Here is a 15,525-nt window from a genome sequence, read left to right as displayed (position 1 = left end):
GGAGTTGGTTTGGGGGGGGGGGGGGGGATTCCTAGGACACCTCAGTAGAGAACCAGGAAGCCAACAGGGAAGGGAGGGAACCAATAAAGGGTGCCAATCCGTTAACCTATCTGGGCAGCTGGAGCTAATCCCACGATGGGACTTTGGAAAATAGTAAGCAACATGGGCCTCAAAGTCATCCCCACTGATGGCTGAGGGAGCTGGTTTATTTACCCACCAATCCCATGAGCTATGGGTGAAGGACAGCTTGCAGCACCATTAATTCTCTGGAAGTTCCAGTCTCTGCTCTCACGGCCCAAGAACCCCCAAGAAAGCACTGCAGCTGCTGGCAGTTGTACATGGGTGCAGGGATTGCTGCAGCAGTGAGGCTGAGGGATGTGGGCCGAGCACAGGTGGCAGAACTGTGGCTGTCTGGCTTAGGAAATCAGGAATGCTCATCAGCATCACCTGGATAGCTGCAGAAAAGCAGATTCCTGGGCCCTGTCCCCAGCATTTTTAGTTGGTAGGTCTGGAGTGGGGCCTAGGAATATGTATTTTTGAGATAATGGGCACTCATACATTCATGTCTCAGTGCCAGGCACTCTGGGAGACCCTGGGAATATAATTATTAGGGGGGGACACCAGTTCCTACCCTAGAGCCCTTAGAAATAACTACATGGGAAGTTTAAAAAATTATCAAGAAGTGTTTTATAACTCATGCTGAAGACATAAATGCAGGCAGTGTCACCCTAAATCTTCATACACATGAAAAATAACTCAAGCAGGCCCAAGATGGGAGGAGAGGAGAGAATGAAGGGGCCTTGCAATGTTGGTTCTCGTTGGATTTTGGACACTTCCAATGAAACATGGCCACCAGGGCTTGGTTACCATCTGGAGTTGGCCACTCCTAGTCTCTGGATTTCAGGTGACTGTCACTCTATATGGCCTGGATGGAGAGAGTGAACCCCACCACCTGTCAGACCCTGACATCCCAATTTTTGAACGAGGAGGAGTGGATGTCTTCTTACTCTCTACCCTGTTCCCTCTGGGGGAACTGACAAGTCTGCGGCTGTGGCATGACAACTCAGGGGACCAGCCATCCTGGTAAGTCAGGGGTGGGCACACCCTGAGAACCCACTAATTGCCACGCCAGGGCAGGGCACTACGCAATTGCTACATGGCTGATCCTCACAAGCCTCCGCAAACACATAGAATGGATCCCCATTTCACAGATAGAGACACTGAGGGTTAGAGAGACCCAACCACCCATGAGCCTCAGAGACTGGATCAGTAGCTAGGAGAAGGACTGGAGGTTGTAAGCCTGGGGTCCAGTGCTAGGCCCACGCTTGGCATATGTGCAGCATCAACCTTCATTTAGCCCCCAGTTTCCCATCTGTAAAATGGGGATAGATGCCCATTTTGAAGACAAACCTTTCCCAATAAGAGGAGACTAAATGAGACATTGGGCTGGTTCTTTAGTAGAAGAGGTAAAAACAGCTGCCACTGCTGAGCATTAAGCTAAGCCTTCCTGTTTCTGTGCCTTTTCTCATTAGCTCCTCAAGGACAAGTACTCTCATTCTTGTTTTACAGGTGGGAAAATCTAAGCTCAGGGAAGATAAGTGACTTGCCCAAGGTCACACAGCTGGCAAGCTCAGAGATGAGAATCCACCTGAGGATTCTGTGTGAGGCCAAAACTAGTGACCTAAATGAGTCATTTCCAGCCTGCCCACCTATCAGCAGCTTGCAACTTTAGAAAACAGAGCACTTATACTGCTGTCTTCAATTTACCTAAGGGATTAAACATTACTACTTTAAGTGCTATACAACACTGGTTCCTGGGAAGCAGACCCTGAGATAGAGCTGAGATTGCAGGGTGCCTGGGACCTGCTCCTGGGAAGGGAGAGAAGGAAGCAGGATGAGCAGAGGGAGAAGAGCTTCGACGCAGCACAATAGCTTGGTTGACCCCCATGGGAAGCTCTGGAGTGTCCCGAGTTGGGTGGAGATGCCCAGGTCTTGATCACACCCAGGAAACTGCACCCACCAGTCACTGGATGTTGGCCTCCCCAGGAGGGTGTGTGACTCAATGGAAGTGGCTCTTGTGTGCCTGACAGGGCTGTCCTGCTGGAAAGGAGAATGTCTGGAGCTTCCAAACATAGTCATCATTACATAGTAAATGCTCAGTAAAGAGGGACTCTTGATATTATCACTATTTTTTTTTGGCTGTAAGGCAACAGGGGAAATGGCTGCTCCTGCATCTGACATTCTAGCAGATCATTTCATTTCTTCCCCAGGTCTCAAAGACCTAAATCAGGTTAGATGATACCCATGAAGTACTGAGTCCAAAATAGATGGCTCAGTCCCTAAGGGTGGAAGCCTGCAAGAAGACCAGCTTTTGTGTGCCTATGTCTACGCCTCCCTGAACACACACAACTTAGACAACTTGGCTTTCCTCACTTCCATCTGGACGCTGGCCCTGGGCTTGCAGCCCTGCACCAGGGTTAATAGTTTCAGAATGTACCCTCTTGCAACATATCTGTGAAAACATGGTGGCCTCCAAGAGCTGGCTTTCCACATTAGCTGAGCTCCCACATGAGGCCAAGTCAGTCCATGATCAGGGCATTTTGGTTAAGGCACCAAGAACAAGGAAGAAAAATACAAACTCTCTTTCCTCAGGAGTTCTTGTTCTAAAACACATGTTTGCAATGATGTTAACCTTTGTGGTATCCAAAGAAGCCTCACCCCCTAACCTTGTCCTCAGAAGTGTGGGTCCCTTCTCCAGGTATGTGAGCCGGGTGCTGGTGCATGACCTGGCTAGGGACCGGAAGTGGCATTTTCTCTGCAACTCGTGGCTGTCCATCGATGTCGGAGACTGTGTCCTTGACAAAGTATTTCCGGTGGCCACAGAACAGGACAGGAAACAATTCAGGTACTTTTTTTTTCTTTGTAAGCAAATGCTGTTTACCTTGTTCTTTCATCCCTAGAGAAGTTGCACCGCAATCCAGTCGAAGCAGAATAAAAGCACGTTTCAGCTATTGGGCCTGGGTAGCTTCAAGCATGTGACATTAATGACCAATCGGTTTTTCCTGTTGGGATTGAGAGGCCCTGGAGGGACATGGACCCTCTGACACAGAATTATCTTTGAGGTGGTGAAGTGGTTGAACAGTTATCCATATTTCCTTACACATGTCATAGAACAATATATTTTATATGAATGAACAGACTGGTTTGAATTGCATGTCTGGCCATCTGGGGCTCCTTCTTCAAGCAGTTTTACCCTAGATGGGTGTTTCAGCATGTGTGTCCTTTGGCTTTCCTTCCTTCCTTCCTTCCTTCCACATCTGGTCAAACATATAAAAGCAGGTACAAATGTACACATACACGCTCATGAGCACACACAACACCACAGACTGTTGTGTATTTTATATCTTTTAAAATGGCATTACTCTAAATATGCCACCTTATTTCTTTGATGACAGACCATGAACATCCTTCCAGGACAGTATGTTTTGGTCAAACTTTTCCTTATTGGCTGCATAATATTCCACGGACTGGATGTCCCACAATTAATTAAACCATTCTCCCATCAATGGACATTTAGACTGTTCCCAACCAATATTAAAAAATCAAGAGATTACGCTAAATTTGGCACGTATGAAGGTGCTGGGCCAGTGTTCCTTCCTGACACCAATCTGCTGGAGCGGACTACTGGCTTTCTTCTTTGAAGGGCCATGTGTTCTCCATTTTGTCACAATCCTCACCAATCCCTAGTACCTTACTCCCAACCCACTTCATTTAACTTATTTACATCTATCTGGGTCCCTTTAAGCATTTGAGTTTGTGAGCTCTACTTCAAATGGCTTCTGAGTTAGGTTCAAAACAAAGTCTATTTCTAGTGCATTTACTGAAAGGTGACTTTTCCTCCTAGCTGCCATTGGGAACAGCTCAGTCTGCAAAGGGAAAAAGTCTGAGTCAGAGAGACTTGGACCCGAGGACAGGCAGAACACTGATGTGGGCATACAGCACACAGTTCCACATGCTTGCTTCTGACTTGCTGCATACCATTGCAAAAGTCAGCTCACCTCTCCAGGCCTCAGCTTCTACTTCTGAAAAATGAGTCATTCAGTCAGCTTCCCCCAAGAGGACCTGTGCAGCTCCTGTGAAATGATGTGGGTAGCATACTTAGCACAGTGAGGGCCTCATAGTAAGTGCTCCATTACAGGAGCAGATATGATCCTCCCAATGCATCAAGCTTGTGATGCCTGGAAACTAGACAAGGAGCTGCCTGAAGGCAGGGCCATGTCATTCCCCCATGAATCCTGGTGCCCAGCAGAACACCTGGCACATAGCACCAGGCTCACAAAATATTTGTGGAACTGTCAATAGAACAATGAGTAGAACAATCACGTGGAAAACCACTGTTGCTGGCAACTCTCTCCTTACGCGCCTCTACTCCAGGCCACTCCCACAGCACAGAATGATGGTCAAAGTACCGTACAACCCTGAGGGGTGCTGGCATTAGCCACCAGAACAGGTGCCAGCTGGGAATATCAGTTCCGCACACTCTCAGGAGAATCTGGGCCCCTGTGGAAGTCCTGTGGTTAGACTAAATTCTAGACTAACTAAATTTTAGTCTAAATTCTAGACTAACACATATGCCTAAGGAGAATATGGTGCCATTTTCAGAAACCCTGTCTTGCAATTTTTATTCTCTCAAACTGACTTTGAAATTAGAGCCTGGGATTTTTTTTTTTTTTAAGATTATTTATTTATTTATTTGACAGAGATAGAGACAGCCAACGAGAGAGGGAACACAAGCAGGGGGAGTGGGAGAGGAAGAAGCAGGCTCATAGCAGAGGAGCCTGATGTGGGGCTCAATCCCATAACGCCGGGATCACGCCCTGAGCCGAAGGCAGACGCTTAACCGCTGTGCCACCCAGGCGCCCCAGAGCCTGGGATTTTTAACCTGTATCCTCTAATGCACTAATTATAATAAACCTAATAATAAATTTATATGATTATATTAAAATTATAACAAAAATAATAATTGCCAATACTGATGAACACTCACATATATGCCAGCTACTTTGCCAAATGCTTTACAAAAATCATCACTTAATCCTTTCAACAATCCCATGAGGCAGGTTCTGTTAGAACCCCCATTTTACAGACGGGTAAACTGATGTGCAGAGGGTAAAGTAACTCGCCTGAAAACACACAGCGGGTAGGAGGACCACCTAGTGATTCCAACCCACTCTGTTCAGAACCCCCATCATTAACTCTAAGTGATGCTAAGATGCTGTATGTCTTCCACATGAGAGAAGATAGAATATAAATCTTAGAAACAAACTCTTCCCTCTCATCCCAAGAGACCAGCCTTCTCCCATTCCTACCCCTCTCTCCCTGCCTTCTCACAGCCACCTGTTTTTCATGAAGACCTCCACGGGCTTCCAGGATGGACACATCTGGTACTCCATCTTCAGCTGCTCAGCTCGGAGCAACTTCACCCGTGTCCAGAGGGTGTCCTGCTGCTTCTCCCTGCTCCTCTGCACCATGCTGACCAGCATCATGTTCTGGGGTGTTCCCAAGGACCCAGCTGAGCAAAAGATGGACTTGGGTAACTCCCAATGTCATGACAGTCAGAGCTAGTGGCTGGTGGGTGCCACACAATTCCAGAGGTCCCAAAACCACCCTCAGGTTCAAGAATTCTCTAGAACTCCTCACAGAAGTCAGAAACATCATTACACTCATTACAGATTAAAATCAGGAAAGAGGCACATGGCACAGGGTCTAGGAGAGACCAGGGTAGAACTTCCAGTTGTGTTCTCCCAGGGGCGCTGTGACAATGCTCACTCCTCCCAAAAATGATGTGTGACAACACACATGGAGTATTGCCAACCAGGGACACTCACTGGAGCCCTGGTGTCCAGAGTTTTTATTGGAGCTTGCTCACATAGACATGGCTGACCCCCACATGGCTGACCTTAGCCTCCAGTCCCTCCAGAGTCTAAGGTGATACTGTGTGGCCAAGACTCACACCATAAATCATTGTTAACATAGACTATATAATGTGCCCAAGACCTCAGGTAAACAAAGGTGTACCTACAAGACAGAACATTCTAAGAGCTTAGAGGTCACCTCCCAGGAGCCACTCAAGGGCCAGACACCTCTTTGAGCAAGGTTAATACTTACTGCACAGCCATCTTCTGGAAGTGGTGGAGGAGACTCCACCATTAACCCTTTTCCTCCTCTGTCCCAGGTAAAATTGAATTCACTTGGCAGGAAGTGATGATTGGACTGGAGAGCTCTCTCCTCATGTTCCCCATCAATCTCCTGATTGTTCAGATCTTTCGAAACACCCGTCCTCGAGTCACTAAGGAGCAGAACACTGGGAAATGGGACAGGGGCTCCCCTAGCCTGGCCTCCTCACTGCAGCCCCTAGACGATGGCCTTCTGACACTTGAAGTGGTGACCAAGGCATGTCTTCAACCTTGGCGGTGTGGGGGTTCTCTGGCCTGGGCAGAAATGGCGGGGGGAGTACTGTGGCTTGAGGCCTGACAACTCCATGATGTCTGACAGCATCAGTCACCAAGATTCATCAACGACACACACGTGTGTGTGTATACATACACACACGCATGCATGTTCAGTTGTGTACACAAGTGCACACATGTATACACATTGTGCAGGTGTGTGTGTATACGTGCACACACCTATAGACACATGCACATGCACATACATAATACAAAGGCATACAAAAACATATATACCTTTGTACACCTGTACATATACACACGTACATATGCACACACTCCTACCATACACACACATACACACACACACACTTTTTGGGTACCTAGTGTGTACAAAATTTTACACCTTTATCATAGATCACAGCTGGAAACCCAGAGAAGGGACTCCCTCTGCATTCATGCACTGCCTACATGACACACTTTGAGAAATACAGCCTGGAATGCATCAGTTCAAATCCTAGAAGAGGAATTTTATAGGTGACAAAACGGAAGCTCAGGGTGATCCAACATCATGTCTCAGTGGGCAAATCTGGGATTCAAACCCAGACTGCCAAGCCCCGGGGTGAATGCTCTTGACCATGATGCTGCCCACCACCCCCCCTTACCTTTAGCTCACGTTCCCCAACCTGGGCCTTACCCAACCTTGCAGGATATGTGGAGACTCGTCAGCTCCCTGTTTAAAGCTCTGAAGGTGCCATCACCTGCCTCTGGCTGGGACTCAGCAACCCTAATGGACATCAATCAACTGCTGGCCTTGGTGGAAGAAGTCATCTGTCTGCAGAACATGGCAGGGCCGGAGTTCTGGGAGGAAGCCAAACAGAGAAAGGACAATTTAATGCTCCCTCTTGGGTCTCTACGAGTGAAAGGTAAGTCCTGATGTTTCTGAGCCGACAAAGGGGGCATGTCTGGACCAGGTGGAGACAGGACTTAGGGCCAGGTCTGTATCACTAGGGAGTGCAGAAGTCCTACGGAGTCTCCCTCACCGACCTCCACTGCAACCACTCGCCATCACCTCCCTCTCTCTGCACACAGGCAACCCGCTCTCTTCACAACACCAAGCTGCCTTCCCACTAAAGACCTTCTCACCTCCTTTCATCTAGAATGTTCTTTCTCCTCTCCCCTCTTAGCTAATTCCTAATCAGGCTTTAGTCTTGTTTTAAGCACTCCTTCCTCATGGGAACAACCCCACCCCCCAGGCCACAATAGGATCTCCAGCCACATACTCTTCAGCCCCTAAGCATCTCTTGCATTGCTTTTATACTGCCTGCTGCCAAATCATGACTTGTGTGAAGAGCTGTTGAAAGTCTGCAACCAACCTTGCTGGACCTTGAGCTCTCTGTGAGGTCAGAGCCATCTGACAGTCCTGTCTCCACCATTTCCCTTGTGCCTGGCCCCATGCAACACATAGAAAGCACGCAACAAACATGCATGGGATGATGTCCACATAGATCATTATGGAAAGCACAAAGCAAAAAGGCATGATGTCCTTTCATTTATGGTAAGGAGAGCATTGGCCATTAATGGGCTGTGTGATCTTGGACAGGTTACTTCCAATTCTCTGTGCCTCAGTTCTTTTTCTGTAAAGCGTTGGGGGATGCAAAGTCAAACCAGATCCATTTCCAAATGTGAGGGGCAGGATACAAGATGATGGACAAGGCAGTAAAAAACATTAAAGAACACTGAGTCGCAGAGTGAAAAAGTCACTCCTCCAATCTTTCTAGGAGCAAATCTCAGTTTGGTACTAGTGTGTCTTTAACACCTTTTTAACACTTGTTCTGTTTGGCAGAGAGATCTTAAACTCCTTTTGAAACAGTATTCAGCTAGAATTTGGTAACATTATTTCATTTTTTATTGAGTTCTACATTTGGCACATTATTCTGGCTTGGACTAGTCTCTCTGATTCCCCTCCTGCCCCTTTCCTGTCCATCTTCTACCTACATCAGTGCCACCAGTGTTCAGACCAGGCTGTCCAATGGAACTGCCCACAGTGCTGGAAATGTTCTGTATCTGTGTCATCTACTATGACAGCCACTGGCCCCATGTAGCTACTGAGCACTTGAAATGTGGCTGGTATGACTGAAACACTGCATTTCTTATCTTAATTTCCATCAATTAATGGGTCCAGCGGCTGTCACACTGGCCGGTGTGGGTAAAGAATGCTGCCATTTTTAATACGTAAGGCTGAGCACTGTCTGAACCTTGTTTAGACTACAGACATGGGGTCTACAGAATGGGGAATTTGAATTCATAAACCTTGGCCCCACCTCTGATATAGTGAATTACATTTCTGGGGCTGAGGCTGGGATCTGCAGTTTTAACCAGTCACTCAGGTGACTTTCAAGAACACTGAATGTTGAGAGTCAGTGCCCTCAAGACAAGATCCCATGTCCTCATTGGCCAGACTCATGCTGACCCCGTGGTCAGCCCCACCTTGAGCCCCATGCTCCAGCCACACTGGAGGATTTGTCCTAGAGAGTTGGGTTTGGGCTGCCCATGAAGGCCGTCCTGCAGGAGCTCTGCTGATGCCTGCACTGGACACCTGGCCTTGAGTTTGGGGGTTTTGGTGTTCATAGCAGAGGCCTTAGAACATGGACTGTTGAATCAGCCAGGCCCTGGGGCTCTCCCAGCTTCAACAGTAGCTGTGCAACTTTGGACAGGTTGCTCAGCCCATGACTTAGCTTCCTCCCCTGTAAAATGGGAGTATTGATCCACTTTGCCTCTTGGCTCATTCCAAGGACTGAATGAGGTCATAAGACACATGAAACCTTAGACCCAGCCTGATACAAAGCAGGTATTCAGTAAGTGGTGTTTGATCTGGAGTGATGGTATCTTCCAGAAACATTGCCAGAGGGCTTGCAATAGGAAGGCTGTTGATGTCAGAACCTGCAGCTGTGGCTACAGCAAAGAGGGTGAAGGAGGCGGCCTGAGTCAGAGGGAGGCAGAGCTGATGTCCCAGACCTTAAGTGTCATCGAGCCCAAGCCCAGCTGCACCCTTCTCCACACTGCTGGTTACCTTCCCAGTCATTTACTTCTCACTGGTGACTGCGGAGGGGCCATGGGGCCAGGGTGCTCTCTCCCGCCACCTCCCATATCTGGCTTCACGTTCCTCTTGCAAAGACAAACACCAGTCCGGTCAACCCGGGCCCTTACTGCTCTGGGAGAAGATGTCCTGGGGTGCCAGTCACCCAGCTCAGGGTCAGAGTCCCAGGCCTGGTTCTGCCTGGAGAGGCCAAGACCAAGCTTCCCCTAGAAGGTATGGGGAATAGTGGAAATGTTCAAGTTTATTTTTTTCTTGCCATGAGTAATTTAAAACAATACCTTTGTTTCTTTTAAAACTTTTTAGGAAGCTGAAATTTGAACAAACCAACTATAGGAAAACACTCATGAGATGATTGGGGGAAAACCTGACCACTCGCTGGGTATTTCATGCTATTAAGGGATTATTGTTACTCATTTTAAAGGTTGATAATGACATCATGGTTTTATTTTTAAAAAGAATCCCTATCTTCTGTAGAAGCATATTAAAATTAAAATACTTAGTGACATGACCTCAGCCTTGGAATTTCTTTCAAAATCATCCACGTGGAGAGTGGGCTAGGTGCCAAGGAAACCCGACTGGCCACGAGTTCATGATTTTGAGTAGTGGGTGTGTGCAGGTTCATCTCATTACTCTACTTTTCTAGTTTAACATTTTTCATAATAAAAATAAGTTGAAAACAAAAGACTAAGACTAACAGTATCTTTGGCACCAGGCAAATCTTGTATATTTTAAAATATTTGCTGGGATGCCTGGATGGCTCAGAAGGTTAAGCGTCTGCCTTCGACTCAGGTCATAATCCCAGGGTCCTGGGAGTCCCACATTGGGCTCGTTGCTCAGCAGGGAGCCTGCTTCTCCCTTTGCCTGGCGCTCCCCCTACATGTGCGCGCTCTCTCTCTGACAAATAAGTAATAAAAATCTTTAAAATAATATTTGCTGATGAGATAATACCATGTCTCAGATTTGCTTTAAGGTATTCCAGAAAAAGAAGGAAGTGGAGGGAGTGGGCAGAGACAAACAAGATCAGCCAAAGGCTGGTGCTTGTGGCAGCAGGTGGTAGCTATTTATTCTGTTCTCTTTGTCGATGTGTGAGGAAATTTTGAGAGTGCCCTTGATAAAAGGTTAAAGAGGAACATATGAATCCTAACTGGCCATGGGAGCCTGATACCTTTCCCCATCTTTCTGAGCCTGGATCTCTCATGGCATGGCACATAGTAAGTGCTCGATACAAGAGAGCTGTTACTAACACTGTTTTTACGGCAGGCAGTCTGCTCCGTCATTCGGCGTCAGCTGATGCTCTCTCTCCCTTGTCCTCCAGAACAAATGAGATGCCTGATGCCAGAGGTGGGCCCAAGTGACCCGCAGAAGGACAATGCCTACAAGCAGTGTCTCTACCTTCAGCTGGAGCACATGGAGCAAGAGCTTCAGCTGGTGGGGCCCTGTGGCTTCCCCCAGAGCCAGAATCACGCCCAGGCCCTCAGCCAGCTACAGATGCTGAAGGGCTGCCTGGGGGGACAGCTGGGCACCCCACCCCCAGCATACACCAGGTAATCCCCTCCCCTGGGTGCTGAGTGGGCACCTGCTCCCCTGCAGAGAGAGTGTATCCCAGGCCACCTTGAAAGGATGTTCACCCAGATCACATGCATGATATGAATAATACCGTATTTCCTCAATTCTAAAGATCCTTTTAATTGTGAGATAGGCCAACAATTTACAGGAACTTACGCTTCAGAAAAAACAAACAAACAAACAACCACCACCAAGTTATTAAATGTGCCCTTTGAGGTGGGTACCAGATACAAAGGTGGGTACAAGATGCCAGATAGCATACAGAATAGCCCTTTGTGGTGGGTATGAGATACAGGGTTCGAGAGGTCAAGGAGCTTGGCCACAGTTATGCATCTGGTGGGGGTGAAGTAGGATTTGAACTTGAGCCTGGCGGGTGCCACTCTGATCACACCCACCCTGCATTTCAGCTTCCCGATGATCAGCAAGCGCCCTCGAGGCCTGCCCTGGTGGTGCGTCCTGGTGGGCTGGCTCCTGGTGGCGGCCACCAGCAGCGTGGCGGCCTTCTTCACCATGCTCTACGGCCTGCACTATGGACGGGCCAGCTCCCTCAAGTGGCTCATCTCCATGGCCGTCTCCTTCGTGGAGAGCGTGTTTGTCACCCAGCCCCTGAAGGTCAGGCTGCCCTGGACCCCTCTGTCCACGCTTTCCCTCCTGCCAGTTGCCCTGTCCTTAGGCTCAGTCGTTCCTTTGTCTATTCATTACAAACCTACACAGCACCTTGTCGGTGAGGTGGTGCTGGTGCCGGGTGGGGGATTATAATGAACTGACTCACCATGATAATCCAAGTTCTGGGACAGGGGCTCTGGGACAGAGACTCTATGCCAGGCCGAGTGGCTTACCAAGATGTGACAAATCAGCATCAGAGCCACCCTCAGGAGGGTCCTCACCTCTGTTCTATAAATGACAGCCTGAGGTTAGGAAGGTAAGGTCACAAACATCTTGCCCTAGGTCACATGTATAAATATGAATAATACCACATTTCCTCAATTCTAAAGATCCTTTTAATTGTGAGACAGGCCAGAAATTTACAGGAATTTTACCTTCAGAAAAAACAAAACAAAAACACGACGTCATTAAACCTATGCATCATTTGCAAGATGCACTCCTATTTCTGAAATGTAAAGTTACTGTCAGAGTTGGAGAAATACTGAGCCCCATCCTGGAGCTTGGAGCCACAGCTCCCCCTGGAAGGAGTTAAGTGGTAGGAATACACTGTGTGTGTTTTGGGGTGGGGTGGGGGTATTACAGAAAGGAAGGGACGTTTACTGTGAATCTTTACGCCTATGAGACTCTCCAAATCCCTAACCCCCATTTTACCTAATAGTCCCCAGTTCTGCTCTGAATAACCTTTATCAGAAGATTTAAACAACTCCCGACATCTCTTCCAGTCTAGTCTGAGAACAGTGAGAATGGAGTCATGAGCCATTTTGTTCCCAACCAAATCCCAGAATCCTACTAATCTTGTACCCTGCAGGTGCAGAGGTGAAGGCATAAATGGGATGAATTACTTAATACAGGAAGAAAAGGGGAGGGACGGAGGGAGGAAGGAGATGTAATTCAGCACTAGAGGTAGTATAAGAGATAAGAGGGAGCTCTATCAACAGGGGAGCGCAGGTGGGAAAGCTCTGGTATGAGAAGCAGGATGAGCTCAGGCTTCACAGTATCTGCTTGGTGGCCAGGTGCCCTGGCCCTCTCCCTTCACAGCCATGTCCCCTCTTGCAACAGGATGGCCTGGTTCCCACCTGACTTCCTCAGAGCATGGCTTGGTGCCTAGGACACAGATGTGGCCTTGATCCTGACCCCTCTCAGATCAGGAGTTGATAGTTTTCAACCCAGGCCTGCGGTTCACAGTGGGTCTTTTCCAGGTGCTGGGCTTTGCTGCCTTCTTTGCACTGGTCTTGAAGAGAGTGGAGGATGAGGAGGAGCCTGTGGCCTCCCTCCCGGGACATCTGCTCGGCCCAGGTAATGGTGCATAGGCAGAGGCAGGGGCCTGGAAACCGATGAAGCTGAGAGAGCCCTACAGAGCCCACCTGCTGATCTTCTTGCCCCATCATTCCTTCACCCCTGATTGGGGAAGCACCCCCAAACCATCCGAAACCTAATGACTCCTTCACTGTCTCTAGAGCAACCTTGTTCCCTCTCTACCGCCAGCCTTTCTCTCTGGCACCCAAGCACAACCCCTTGGCCAGAAGAGGCCCTCGGGCGCTGCGCTCTGCATGGCTGTCATTCTCTGTGTAATCCCAAGCAAGCAGCTTTCTCCTCCTAGGCTCGGGACCCTGGTCTTTAGAATGAAAACCAAAACAGAACATGCTTGCACATGGGCTGCAGAGAGTTCCAGGATAAGGGTCTGCGAACCACAGCCACAAGGCCAAATCCAGCCCACTGCTTGTTTTCATAAATGAAGTTTTATTAGAACGGAGCCATTCTGACCCCTGTTGGAGGAGGCCACTGAGCAGCACCCAGCCCCCCAACCTGATTTCTCACTTCCCAACCTAAACTCTCGAGGATGCCTACAATAAGATAATCACAAAAACAAACAAGCAAACAGAACAGAATCAACACTCTAATAGTCTATGCAGAGATTTTGACGTTCAGGGAAAATAAAATGGGAATAAACAAAAGGCAGACCTATATTATTGTACTGACATTATTATATTGTGTGGTTTCCTCCTCATGGGCCTGTGTTCTTCCACTCTAGGATAGGGTTTAGGTTTGTTTTTGTTTTGGCTTTGCAGATCCAAAAGGTCCATTAAAATCCTCCCAAGACAAAAGAGTAATTTTTGTCCAAAGAGACGCCAGCTTCCAGAACAATTAAATATTCATTCAGTCATTTCTTCGGCAGCCACTCTTTGGCAGAGTACTTGCTGTGTGCCAGGCAGTTCGATGGCTTAAGGACAAGCTTTACATAAAATCCACTCTTTATGAGTGCGTAATTCATTGATTTTAGTAAATTTCTAGAGTTGTGCAACCATCCTCTTAATTCATCATCCTCAAAGTTTCCCTCTTGCCCATTTGAAGCCAATCCCTGCTCTCACCCCTGTCAACACAGCACTGGCTGGAGTAGGTTGCCTGTGGAAAGTACAGCCCACAGGGGGAGACACATTAAACAAGTAAACAACATAAGTGTGAGAATTCGGGGAAAGAATGCACACTGGGCCCTTGCAAAGGCTCTGAGGTGGGACAGAGCTTATCATTTTACAGTGATTACTGACAGTGTGGCCCAAACAAGGGGAATTAGGGGGAGAATGGTTCAAAATGAGGGCCGAGAGGCGGGCGGGGAGCAGAGCCTTATAGCACCTGGGTCAGTGCTGGGGTTCTGGAGTGCTACATAGGAGAGAGGCATGATCTATCTTGTGATTTGAGGAAAATTACTGTGGCTGCTCTTAGGAAACCAGAAGTTTTGGGTCAAAAGTACAAGTGGGGAAAAGACTATTGGAATGGCCTAGGCAAGAGGTGACATGTCCTAGCAGTGAGGGTGGAAAGAAAGGCATGGATTCAAAGACAGTTGGGACAATACACCCCTATAAGAATGGCTAAAGTAAAAAGTGGTGATAATACCAAATGCTGACAAGGATGTAGAGAAACTGGAGCATTCACACGCTGCTGGTGGGAATGTAAAATGGTGCAGTCACTCTGGAAAAGTTTGGCAGTTCCTTTCAAAACTAAAAATGGACTCACCATATGCTGCAGCAATTGCATTCTTGGGCATTTATCCCAGAGACATGAAGACTTATTTCCATGCAAGAACTTGTATATACATGTTCAGAGCACATTCATTTGAAATTCCTGCTCCTAGGAATCTACCCAAGAGAAAGGAACATATGTGTCTATACAAACACCTGTATGTGAAAGTTCGTAGCAGCATTATTCCTAATAGCCAACACTATTAACAACCTAGATGTGAATGCATAAACAAACAGGAGTGCATCCACACCAAAAAAGGAACTAAATACTAATTACACAACAACATGGATGGACTCCAAACCATTATGCTAAGTGAAAGAAACCAGACACAAGAAACGATGCACTGTAGGATTCCATTTATATGTAATATCCAGAAAAAAAATCTATAGAGACAGAAAGCAGATTAATGAGGCTGAGGGTGGGACAGACTGGGGATGGGGACTGACTTCATGGGGACGTGAGGGAACCTTCTGTGTTGATGAAAATGGTCTAAAACTGGGCTGTGGTGATGGCTGCACAACTCTATACATGTACTAAAATCATTGAATTGTAGACTTCCAATGGGAAAATTTATGAAAATTATAGTTCAATAAAGTGGCTTGAAAAAGAAGATATTTAGACATGACCAGACTTTGAAATACTAGTGATCCTCCTTCTTTCATCCATTACAGTTCCGGGAGCACTGGGATCTGTCTTAGGGTCCAGGAGCACAGGGAGGGGAGGGCG

At 47.6% G+C, this 15,525-nt stretch overlaps 1 protein-coding gene and 2 long non-coding RNA genes across 3 annotated transcripts in view; 1 reads left to right on the top strand and 2 right to left on the bottom strand.

Moving 5' to 3' along the window:
• The window catches only part of LOC121103441, a 57,172-nt gene that overhangs the window by 2,278 nt on the left and 39,369 nt on the right, over window positions 1–15,525 (bottom strand). The window contains exon 3 of the long non-coding RNA XR_005835640.1: window positions 7,147–7,310. This is a non-coding gene — a long non-coding RNA (uncharacterized LOC121103441). The remainder of the gene's footprint in view (window positions 1–7,146; window positions 7,311–15,525) is intronic.
• PKD1L2 (polycystin 1 like 2) overlaps window positions 1–15,525 on the top strand; it is an 88,895-nt gene that overhangs the window by 56,392 nt on the left and 16,978 nt on the right. The window contains exons 26-33 of the mRNA XM_008689744.2: window positions 905–1,083; window positions 2,759–2,905; window positions 5,394–5,593; window positions 6,236–6,453; window positions 7,159–7,375; window positions 10,865–11,093; window positions 11,523–11,727; window positions 12,981–13,077. Coding sequence (XP_008687966.1) covers window positions 905–1,083; window positions 2,759–2,905; window positions 5,394–5,593; window positions 6,236–6,453; window positions 7,159–7,375; window positions 10,865–11,093; window positions 11,523–11,727; window positions 12,981–13,077 — 1,492 coding nt within the window. The remainder of the gene's footprint in view (window positions 1–904; window positions 1,084–2,758; window positions 2,906–5,393; window positions 5,594–6,235; window positions 6,454–7,158; window positions 7,376–10,864; window positions 11,094–11,522; window positions 11,728–12,980; window positions 13,078–15,525) is intronic.
• Window positions 1,075–5,533, bottom strand: LOC121103443. Its single transcript, XR_005835645.1, has 3 exons — window positions 5,398–5,533; window positions 4,059–4,133; window positions 1,075–3,317 (listed from the first exon to the last, which is right to left on the bottom strand). It is a non-coding gene; the product is annotated as an uncharacterized LOC121103443 (long non-coding RNA).

Source organism: Ursus maritimus, unplaced genomic scaffold (assembly GCF_017311325.1).
Source record: "Ursus maritimus isolate PB19 unplaced genomic scaffold, ASM1731132v1 scaffold_19, whole genome shotgun sequence".
Classification (NCBI taxonomy): domain Eukaryota; kingdom Metazoa; phylum Chordata; class Mammalia; order Carnivora; family Ursidae; genus Ursus; species Ursus maritimus.
Note: the sequence above shows the minus strand (reverse complement) of the source record. Positions and strands in the feature narration are given on the sequence as shown.